The following is a 12,043-nucleotide window of genomic DNA, read 5'->3' on the forward strand; positions in this document are numbered from 1 at the left end:
TTTTTTTTTTGTTTTGTATTTATATTTTTTAATCACATTTTTTAACCACATTTTTTAACTACATTTTTGAACTACATTTATTAACTATATTTTTTAACTACATTTTTTAACTACATTTATTAAGTACATTTTTTAACTACATTTTTGAACTACATTTTTTAACTACATTTATTAAGTACATTTTTTAGTTGCATTTTTTTGCCACCTGTTTGCTCATATTTTTTTAAATTCACATCAAACATGCATGTGCGGAAAAAAGCAATTGCTTGCGACGTGCATATTACAACTGCTCGCGGAACAGTTTTTCCCCCCAGCAGAGCGAGCATGTATTGTATGTTCTTCTGTCTTTACATGCAGCTAAATAAAAACGGGTGGTGTACCCCTTGGTAACGTTCGACATTTTGCCTCCTTCTCCACAACGCCTTCTACGCTAACTTTGCAACCGCATACGTTTACTTTACAACCTTTTTGCGCTACCGTTGTCTTTTTTTTTTTTTTTTTTTTTTTTTCTGCCTAATTTTTATTACCACCCCTTTCACTTCGCTTTTATCATATCCGCAAATTAAAAAAAAAAAATTAATTCCTTTTTTTCATACGCGCATAACCCCACTACTACATGCATTCATTCATACGTACGTACAAACATACTTACGGGTGATACCTCCCTGTGTAGGCGCACTTTGCTCCTGAGCAGGGACACATGCATACGTATAAATATGCCTAATCGGTATTGTGCTTAAGCGTTTACATTTGTTCAGGTTTTTCCCTTGTACCCGAGTCGCACCCACAGAATTGTTTCATCGCGCGTTTCACACAATTCGTACATTTTGAACAGATGGCACATTCCGTTCTCTCTGACCTGATGCAACCTGAGGGTTACCCCACCCCCTGGTCGACGTGTACCATTTTATTTCTGCTTGTTTTTTTCTAAAACAGGAAAAACAACCCACCCAGTAGTGCATCCCCCTCCACGTTCACATGAACATACATGTGCATTTATTTTTTTTAAGCGCATTTTTTTGCGTTCACTCCTTTGCAGTACACCCCCCTAAAATTTTCAAACGACCACATAAAAAAAAAAAAATTGTGAGTTGCATTTTTACAACTTCCACTAAAAATTTTTGTTTGTGCATGTGCATATGTAGCTACATGTACAGTGCTAATTTTCTTTTTCGTTGAAAATTATTCTTTAAGATTAATTCAGGCGTTTGAGCGGTCATTGATTATTTCATGTACGGTTGCGGGCATATGCATATTTAGCACATGATAATACCAAATATTACGAGTCGACCGTTTTCGCGCTCACTGCGCACCATTAACATGCGCATGAAAAAAATTCCAATGCTTGGCGCCTGTTACGATCAGTGGGCAGAGTAAAAAAGTAGAAAAGGAGCTGAATGGGGAGCGAAGGAAGGAAAAAAAATTACACAAAAGTGGGCGAAATACAGAAGCAAAAAGTGCGCAGGGAATGGCACATAACCACAATAACGTCTTTCATAAAAAGATTATATTTTTTTGCAAAAATGTATCAATTTTTGCGTATTCTACTTTATGAATAATAAAAAAAATAAATAAATAATAATACATGCATATAGGATGTTTCTTCCCTTGAGTCGTTTACTCCTAACACAAATGTTAATACATATGTAGCACACTTTTTTATATCTTCCTTCCGCACCATTTGCAATTTTTGAGCCTTCCTTCATTGGATCAACGATGCAGAAGCTAAAAGTAAATTTAAATTGACAAAATGCGGAACGGCATACGCGAATTTCACGAACGGGATTTTTTCTCGAAGAATACTTGTGCACATGCGAATGGCACATTGGAAAAATGCCGTAACAAAGTAATGTCACGTAGCAAATAAGGAAAAAATGCCAAACGAATGTAACGCCAAAGAGTTACTAGCCAACCTTCGAACGAGAACAGGTTAAAACGTACAATTGACAGTGTTGCCGCCAACATGAATAAACATGTGCACCTAGGCGAGAAAAACGAAAGGAAGAAAAATACCGCCGAATGAAACGTGTTAGGCCCCAAGTACGTTCTAAAACTGTATCGATCTGATTAGAACGTCTAAAGCGCATTGAATTTTCAATGTAAAATGTTTTTTATTAAGGACGAACGAAAAGGTGATAACTTTTGGGGGTCATACATAAAGGGTTAATTCTGCGGAAATGCATACTTTAATTTCACGCGGTTTTCAGGAGGAAGAAAACGAGTAACGCCGCAAATTTCTTCTTCATTGTGATTAAAAAAATGGCAACATTTTAGCAAAATACGAAAGGGAAGAAAAAAGCTTCCATTTTTTTAATTTATCTTCTATGAGAGCATTTATGGGTGTACTTATTTACACGCACATGCATGTGTCAATCATTTTGTTCTATTTCTCTCTTCGTATCTTCCCATCTCATCATACTTTATTCTTCGCCTCTGATGCGCAAACGAGCCATTTCCAATTTGTTTCCAAAAAATTATATAAACAGTTTTGGCTATTTTTTTTTTTTTTTCTAAATCGCCAAAAATGCCATTTATCCAAATAAAAGTATGAACAGGCAAGGTAAATTTTCAATTTTATGTATCCCCATCACGGCTAATTCAAAAAGTGTGTATTTCTGCCACACCGGGTTGGCAAAAAAGGTAAGGATTAACAAGTGCAGCTTTGTGCGTATGGTCACATTTGAATGCCTTTTTTGTTGTGTTCGAATTGGGGCAAAAACGGGGGGTTAACTCTGGCGCAAATGTAGTCGTGTGTGCCTAGTTACACCTTCTGAGAAGGTAAAAAAAAATACAATAAAATAAAATAAAACAAAACAAAACAAAACAAATGGAGCAAAATAACAACAGTTACGTCTTGTACTGGTAAACTTTAATTTTTTGTGTCACCTTATGCTTTTCCTCGTCCTTGTCCCCTCTTCTTTGCCTCTTTGCCTCTTTGCCTCTTTGCTTCTTTGCTCCTTTGTCATTGTGAAATGTTTCGCTTGTAACTTTGTTCTCCGTTTTAGTGGCTTTATTACGCGTTCAGTTATTTTTCATGTTGTCATTTTTTGTTGTGTTCCCTGTTCGTCGTTGTGCCCCTGCGTTTGCTGACTGTCTGGCGTCAGTTCATCCCGAGCACAGCAGATCAAAAACTTCTCCTAAATGGAAGGAAGTGACTTTTTGAAAAAGCTGGCGAACAGGAAAATTTGCAGAAATTACAGCATACATCCTGAAAATGTAATTTATTACGATTATTTCAACAATTTAAAAAGGAAGGCGGTGGCTCAGGGCTATACCAATTTGGTTATTTCTTTTAAAAAAATTATGGGCTCCATTTTGAAGTACCCCTTGCCAATTAAAAATAGCCTGGAAGCCTATAAATTGAAGGGGGTTGGTAAGCGATTTTCTTACTATTTTGAAAAGGCCCTCTCGCAAGGTGCTCAAGAAAAGAAGCATAATAGTATGCACGATGGGTGCGTTACATCGAATGGGAATTCCTCTAACATTTACACCCACATAAATAAAGTCATCACAAGTGTGGACCGTTTTTTGAAGAAACTGGACAGTGAGGTTTATAATTTGAAAAGAATTGGTGAGGAGTCCGATGATAGCATTATGAGGAACATCAAGGAGATCAGAAATGATTACCCGAACAGTGATTATAACGAGGGGGAGGTGAAAAGTAGAAAGAGGAAAAGTGGAAAGGAGAAGAAAGCAAGCGCCCATCGCGCTGGTCGGGCTGATGAGTCTAACCGGGCTAACCGAGCTGACAGGGCTGGCCAGGCTGATCCGTCCGATTCCGCTAATCATGCCGTCAATCACGCCGCCAGTCATGCCGCCAGTCATGCATCTAATCATGACAGCAAACAGGGCGAGAACGGCTGCACTCCGGCCAACGGAATGAGCAGCTCCCCACAGTTAACCACGAACTCGTACACATACAAGAACAGCACCAATATCAATGGATACACAATCATTTCTAGCAGCGCCATAAATTACGAAAACTCCTTTTTGGGCGATGAGGAAGCATCTACCCAAAAAGTGGGTCCCCTCAATGAGCATGAGAAGAAAAAGAGATTAACTGGCAAAAATGTAGAAAGCAAGAAAAAGAATGAAATCAAATTAAACGATTTCGAAAACAGAATCATGACTTTTCTTGACGAGAATGAAAATTTATATGACGACTGTTTAGTCAGCACGGAAGAAATAACCATTGGGTTTTTAAAATATTATCGAAACACTGAAAAAATATATTTCAGGAAATTGCGTAGGCTTGTAAAATTGGAATTCGTAGAAAAGGTAGACATTTGGGAAAACAAGGCAGGTGGGGGCGTTGCCAAAAAAAGGAGTGTCCTGAATGACGCGCACGACACACCCAGCAGTTGCGAGGCGTCGAATGCGAAAAGGGGTAAAATGAAAATTATTAAAAAGGTGCGGTTGACAGTGAAGGGGAAGGAATTCCTGCGGAGGAGGAAGCAAGAGAGGGAGCAGGAGGAGAGGGAGCAGGAGGAGAGAGAGCAGAAGGAGAGAGAGCAGCAAAATAGGGGAGAGCAGAAAACACAGGAAGATCCCCCACACGCGAATAATCTCAAAACGAAAGAACCCGCCACAGATGCATCAGAAGGAGAAGGCAAATCTACTTCTAAGAGAGACGAAGAAAATAAAGTGAGCGAGTCAGAACACAGAATAAAATATGAGGACAGTTTCAAGAGCGCAGAATATTTATCGACAAAGATGAACGAGTCGGAAGAAAGACTAAGGAGGGAAGTTACTTACAGTGATGGTGAAAATAACCACTTGTTTGGAAGGGGCAAAATCGTTCGCGAAAAAATGTGTGATGATTTTTTGCCCTTTAAACATGGTTCAAATGAAGAAAAGGTGGCGTTACTACACGCACATGAAGAAGATAATGAGGAGAGGGAGAATAAGGCCAAGGAGGATTACTCTCGAAAGGGGAATGACTGCTTTTCGGAGAATGAAATTTTGAGCAAGTCTGAGGGTGCAAATAGTGGTATCTTTTTTGACATGGAGGCAAAGGATCAAGCGGGTAACTGTCATCTCGAGAGCGAAGGAACCAATCAAGCAGAACTGTCCAATAAAGTAGAAAAGATTCGTAAAGAATGGGATAGTCCGTTTAACTCTGACTGCTCAGGAACCATGTCGTGGAAAAAAGAAAAAAATGATCTCGCCAGTTTTCAATTAAAAATGGAAAGAAAAAAGAAAGAAATTAGAAAAAAATTAAAAATAAGTTTGAGGGAAAAAATACAAAAAAAAAAAAATGATAAAAATAATTTATTTGGTGAGGAGGACCAGTCGAGTAGCAATTCTGATGAGTCGGAGAAAATCGAAGGGACGAGAAGTGGCTTGCCTGAAAGGGAATTCTCCCATGGGGTGAAGCAATCCAGTGGTGTAATTGATGGAGTTAAAAGATGTCTAGAGGGGAACACGTCGAATGGGGGTGAACAGAGTGAGGCAGAACCCCAACTGTTTCTCAGCTGGGAAGACTGCAAAGAGCAACCATGCGAGGTAAGTATAACTGCTCCAGATTCAGCAGATACTGAGACAGCTCTGCATATTAGGAAAATAAAAAAAGCACTCTCCTGTGATGAGAATCACAACATTAGAGAAGACGTTCGCGAAAACATTTTTTTTACCATTGATGGGGATACATCGGATGCGCAAAGTCATCATCTCAGCGGTAGGGAGGACAACGAAAGAAGAAGAATAAAGGGGGCATATACCAGTGGTAATCTCCAAATGGAGAAAACCCCCCCATGCAACTTCTTTTGCACAGAGACTACATCAAATTTGAGCAATAACAAACAAGCGCGCAGTGATGACGTAATCGATTTGTTTGCAGAAGAGAGTGCATGTGAAGGGGGGGGAGATGTCTCTGGTGGGCTTATTTCCTCAGTTGTGAGTAAAGCGGAAGGGAAGAAGAAGTGGAGCGGTTCGCTTGATAGAGAGGGAGGGGAGTTAGGAAGTGAACCAAAAAAGAGAAGAGAAAAAAAAGGGGAGAAGCGGTTGGACGAAGAGGAGCGAAATGGTCAGGAAGGGGAGGAGGAGAGCAAGAAAAAGAAAAGAAAAATCGGAAATGACCACACGAGGGGAGATCCCAAAGGAGAGCGTAAACCGGGCCAAAAAGCAAAGCGAAAGGGAAACCTCGGTGCAAACCCTGGTGGGGACACGCACACCGCAGCGGGCGAACAAGTGACCTACGGGCCGTACGAAATCGTCATGGTGATCGACAACAGAGACATATCAGGGACGAGCCAGGAGCTGAATGAAAAAATGAAAAAAATATTCCATCGCAGTGGGGTAAAATATCTAACTAGGAATCTTCCCCTGGGTGATATCATTTGGTTGTGCAGGAGAAGGGTGTATAATGGTGGTAAGTCGAAGAGAAAAAGGAGCAGAAAAGGTGGGAAAAAGGAGAACCCAGGGAAGGAGGAAACTCCAGGGAAGGAGGAAAATCCAGGGAAGGAGGAAACTCCAGGGAAGGAGGAAAATCCAGGGAAGGAGAAAAATCCAGGGAAGACGCCACAGAAGTCCCACCATCACGAATGCAGTGGCGAGGCCAGCCAAATGAGCAATCTAAGAAAGAGCAACGTTCATTGGAGTGGAAGTTACGACCAAGGGAGAGAGGACCAGGGGGCGGGAGACGAAGAAGAAAATGCGGAGTACGAAGAACATGTATTAAAATGGATAGTAGAGCGCAAAACATTGAACGATCTGAGTGCAAGTATAATCGATGGTAGGTATGATGAGCAAAAATATCGTCTCATGAGATCAAAAGAGACCTCACATATAATATACCTCATAGAAAACAGTAACAATTCGTTTAAAAATTACACCAATTCGAGTAGAATTTCTTATGAAACGCTTCTAAATGCTCAGCATAGTATTCAGTTGGTTAGTGGGTTCTCCATATTGACTAGCCAAAGTTTGAGTCACACTTTTTTTTTATTGGCTGAAATGCACACAGAGATTGTAGAAAATATCCGTCTGCTTTGTAACATCAGAGAAGGAGACCCCATAATACACAGTGATAAATTGGAGGTGTACTTACGAGATAATTCATCCGAATGGGACCAGTGGAATAATGATTCTAAGAAGTCGAAAAACAATTTGGTCAAGGAAGTTTTTGGGAAGCAACTGCGATTGATTAACATGTGCGGGCCTGATGCCACGGAGTTGATTTTATCTCTGTGGCCTACTCCGATGAAACTGAACGAGGCCCTCAATAGGTATACCCACGATGGAATCCTGGCCGAGAAGATCAAGCGGATTTACCTCAAGGGCCGCGACCTTCTGGGGAAGCGGCGCGTCAAGTCTCCCGTCGATACGAATGTATGGCTTGCTGGAATGTGTTCGCCCCCGAGAGGGGTGGTATGGATGGCTGGCATATTTTCGCCCCCGAGAGGGGTGGTATGGATGGCTGGCATATTTTCGCCCCCTAGAGAGGTGGTGGTGATGCCTCACTTATGGCTCATGTGCGCGTGAGAGAGAGCGTATAAACATTTTGTGCGTACGGCGCGTTGAAACTGCGCAGGGGTCGCTAACGCGTATGTATACATATACTTATCATATGCATGTTTTCCACCTGCACCCCTTCACAGCTCATTGCGCAGCTGCGGCAGCTCTATGCCCCGGATTCGATTTAGACCACGAAGGGGGGGAAGAAGAGACGGAAGACGAGGCGGAAGAAGCGGCGGAAGATGTGGCGAAGGAGAGACGGAAGAAGCGGCGGAAGACGTGGCGGAAGACGTGGCGAAGGAGAGGGCCCCTGGGGGGTGCCCCCCTGATATAGCCCTTCACCCGGCTGTCTGGAGCACCACCTTTTCTACACCCTTCCTGGGTGAGCCGCGCCTGCTGCGTTACCTTTTCGTGCGGCCATTCGTTAATTCGTTAATTTGTGAATCTGTCACTCTGTCGATTTGTTAATCTGTCAATTTGTGCATTTGTCAATTTGTGCATCTGTCAACTTTTCAAATTGTCAACTTTGCAATTTCCATTTTGTCAATTTTTTTTTCCCCGTGGCTGCGGCGCGGACCGTCTTATCCAAAATGCAACGAGCGAATTTAAAAAAAAACAGGAGTAGGCGTTTACGTCACGGGTGCAGAACAAACAGAGTTTCCCTCTCGCGTGAGTGAGGATTATGTTCATCGCACGGATTAGTTACTGCCGCTTTATCTGAGCGGTATGGTACATGGTAGCCGCCTAATGGTTCACAGCACTTGGCACATGAATGCACACTGTGTCCAATGGTCGCGTGAAAATATGAAAAGGTCATTCGAGGGAAAGCATGTGCTTCTCTCTGTACCGTAAGTATGGAATGGTTCTCAATGTAAGAATCAGGCTAGGTGAGTCGAATGTCTGCGTTTTTTTTTTTTTTTGTGCACCCTTACGACGGTGGCATGGTGGTTTTGGGCTACTCGCGTGGGTAAACGAAAAAAAAAAAGGAGAGGTATATGGGGAAGGATCGGCAAAGGATAATGCAAAAAAAAAAGTCGAGAAGACGTGGAGAAGACGTGGAGAAGACGTGGCAAAGAGAGGCAAAAAAACAAACATCACGTGTGTGAAAGCGCTAGGGGGATGACATTTACATAACCCCCTATCACGCAGCGCGTAGCACACGATATACGGGTACGGAGCGACGACAACAACAAAAAAAAAAAAAAAAAAAGGACTCACACGGGTAGATATATGTACGGCCGCTCCATACACCCTGTAGAAAATTTACGTACACATACGCACACTGTTCATGACGAAAAAAGGGACTTGAGTACATCATAATTCATTTTCGTTGACATGGTCTTGTCTGATTTTTCTAATGCCATTATGACAGAATCTCCTGCCGTTTGTTCATCCAAAGGATGGTCATTTTCTTTTTTTTTTTTTCTTTTACTCTTATCTCCACCTACACGGTCAGGATGATATGACGACCTTTTCTTACTCTGTTTTTTATGCTGCTTATAGTATTGAGGAAAATAATTCTTCATCATGTCATCCCATATGAGCATTTTTCTTCTTCTTTCCTTTTCTGATAAGATAATATTTTCAATTTCGCTATCGTAAAAGTCGGATAACGATTCGTTGAGTTGCTCTATTGATGCATCTGACGGGATGTCTACGTCATTGGGTGGTTGACTTTCCATTGTGTTGGAATTATTCTCAAAAAAATAATTAAAATCGGAGAGGATACTACTAACAGGGTTTGCATCATCCTTGTGAATACCATTTGGTTTATTACTTAGACTGTTTTCTTCTCCATTTTTGGCATACTCTAGAATATTGAAATCGTCCACTTCGTTCAGTAGGTGACTTAGTTCCGAGTTTAGCGTTTCTTTGAGTGTGCTACAGTAGGTCGTTTCTGGTTCATTGTTTAGGCTATCCATCCCGTCATCCATCTCGGGGCCATTAAGCAGTGGCTTTTTGGATAGCGAATCGTTGTTATCATCACGAGAGGTAGGCTTTGGTGTGTTCTGCTTCTCACTAAGCACAGGGGATAAACTTCCATCTAGGCATCTACCATTTGATGGTATCAACTTTTTGGCACTAATCATGGGGGTGGTTAAACAAGAATCCAAATCGGACAAATGATTTATGCTCGCAATGGAAACAGTCGATTTAATTGCAGAATTGTCACTTAGGTCATTATTCTCCTTTTTAACCTTCCTTTGGTTGTTACTGTGATAAAATGGGAGTTTCTTCTCCCTTTCGTTGGTCTCCCCATAATCGCTGTCATCACACTGAGAATTATTCAAATGCAAGGAAGAAACGTTCACTTTTAAGATACTGGACTGTTTCTCTACATCTATCGTGTTGATAATTTTTTTGGCTAGCTGATCTAAATCATTTCCCTGTGGGTTCTCATTACAAATTTCTTCTACGTTTATTCCGCTGTTCGTTAGGGTTTCTCCATCTTCCCCCGTTTGGCTTTCTCCAAGAATACTTCCACTAGGAAGGCAGCTACCTATGGTGCTATTCAACTCGCTGGAGTTGCCAATACCACGGGTGCTACCCCCATTTACACTGCACCCCGTGGTGATGCCATCCTCCATACCATTACAGGAAGAGCGACTATCCAAGAGAGTAAAATTATTGTAAGACAAAGCATTATCCTCATCGTAGGCATTTGTACTATTCATCGTGTTGTGCAAAGAAAGAGTATCTTCATCGTTACAGTTAGGAGAATATGTGTCATTAGTTAGGAGTTGCTCCTCTGTATCCTTTCCTGACTTGGCACTTCTAACAGTGCTGAATATCTCCTCGCTATCACAAAGGGATACTGTTTGATTATTTTTAAGCATGTCCTGTTTGAGCTTCTTCCTATTGGAAGCAATGACACAAGGAGGTAGTGAATTGGATGGCATATCATTCAGGTGAATTCTATCAAAATCGGAGACCTTCATTTTAGCTGTACTGGTATTTTTAAATTCAGACAATCTCTTAATGATAGTAGGGTTAGATATCCTTACTATATTGGCAATAGTATTCGAGTGAACAAAAATGCCATGCATTCTGGTAGATATTAACAAAGCGGCACCACATAACCCTGTAGGTCTCCTACCCGTACAAATCCAATCCCTTGTCATAGCTTGAATAAGCTTTATCCCTGTGTAGGTGACTTTATATATAGCATTTTTTAAATTTAGCTTATGAGCAAAGCGCTCTAAATATAAAGAAGGGTCTATGTTAGGTACACTTAAATGAAGTAATCGTAACAACTTCAGAAATGTTTTTCCTAGTGGCTTGACAGGAGTCTGTAAAATGTCACTAAAATCGATTAACATCACAGGGGATTTCTCTCTTCTACATATAGTATACAAACATGACGCTGCAACGTACGAGTTGTTTCTCCCCATGGTGAAGTTCCTTTGAAGAGCCATTAAGTATATTCTCTGTGCTGCTTCCACGTGTTGCGTCGATAGATGCAAATGGTCTGCTATTTTCTGTATATTGATGTATCCCTTCTGTAAGGATAACTCTCTACTCTCGCGCACTCCCCAGGAGAGGATGAAAGATTTGTTTCCACTCGCGGGGACGAACTGTCCGACCTGAGGGGTGGGGGAAGGGGCAGCACGCCGGATGGGTAAATAGGGCATGTCAATTGGGCAATTATAACGCGACGGGTGCAAATGATACGGGGCTCCTCACTCGTCAACCACTGCTTGTGGGTCGCTAAATGCCGCCCACTACTTGCTGGCCGCTAGATGCCGCCAACAACTTGCTGACCGCTAGATGCGGCCCACTTCTTACCATCGAAATAGCCCCATTGTTATTCTCGACGAACTCCAAAGATTCCACAATTTTGTTTTCCTCCAAGACGGAGCCACATCTGAGGCAGATCACCTCCCCTTGTCCTTCGTTCGTCTCAACATCCGTACTGTAGCAGTTTTTGCATACGATTTGATTCACTAAGAGGAAGAGAGTGGCAAAAAAAAAAAAAAAAAAAATGTGCATCACGGTTGGGGATTCGTTCTATTTTCGACGGAGGGGGACGTCACCGTTGGTCCCCCAAGTGAAAACTCACATGCATAAGCAAACGTACACATGTATGGGTAAATGCTCGTGGGAATGGCTTTCCCCTGTTTGGCTTACTTTCGCTGGAGGGGATTCATGAGGTATACACGGGTTGCTCGCAAAAGGGGGGCGGGCGATGGACGTGTTGTGGAGCGGCCGAGATCAGGCAGGGCAGCACTATGCTGAGTCACCCTTCATCTAGGGGACAGCTTCGCACGAGGGCCTTATCCCTAAGGGGCTGCCTCTAACAAATTGGACGTACTTCTCCGTCCCTAGCACCTGTGCGTTGGAATGCGCGGTTTGTTTTTTCTGGACCCGTTTGTTCGGCTCAACCTCTACTCGGCTTCATCCGCTGGGCCTCTCCCTCTCGCCTGCTCCCACTCGGCTTCTTCTGATCAGCTTCTTCTGCTCGGCTTCTCCTGCTCGCCTTCCCCCTCTCAGCTACCTCCTCGCCCTGATTGACTCACGATTCAAACTTGCTAAAAGTTCGCCACTCCATTCAGTCGCCCTTTACAACCAGTACGCGTTAAAAGAAAAA

General features: G+C 42.2%; 2 protein-coding genes across 2 annotated transcripts; one reads left to right on the plus strand and one right to left on the minus strand.

Moving 5' to 3' along the window:
- Positions 1–3,141: 3,141 nt before the first annotated feature.
- Positions 3,142–7,643, plus strand: PCYB_126570 (hypothetical protein; the record flags this gene model as incomplete). The annotated part of the gene is made up of 3 exons (XM_004223991.1): positions 3,142–5,677; positions 5,774–7,329; positions 7,599–7,643. The coding sequence occupies 3 exons, from the start codon at positions 3,142–3,144 to the stop codon at positions 7,641–7,643; spliced, it is 4,137 nt and encodes a 1,378-aa protein (XP_004224039.1).
- Positions 7,644–8,741: 1,098 nt separating this feature from the next.
- PCYB_126580 (transcription factor IIIb subunit) lies at positions 8,742–11,703 on the minus strand (the record flags this gene model as incomplete). Its single annotated transcript, XM_004223992.1, has 3 exons — positions 8,742–11,039; positions 11,242–11,399; positions 11,697–11,703. The coding sequence occupies 3 exons, from the start codon at positions 11,701–11,703 to the stop codon at positions 8,742–8,744; spliced, it is 2,463 nt and encodes an 820-aa protein (XP_004224040.1).
- Positions 11,704–12,043: the final 340 nt, after the last annotated feature.

The sequence above is a fragment of the Plasmodium cynomolgi genome, chromosome 12, assembly GCF_000321355.1.
Source record: "Plasmodium cynomolgi strain B DNA, chromosome 12, whole genome shotgun sequence".
In the NCBI taxonomy this organism is placed as follows: domain Eukaryota; phylum Apicomplexa; class Aconoidasida; order Haemosporida; family Plasmodiidae; genus Plasmodium; species Plasmodium cynomolgi.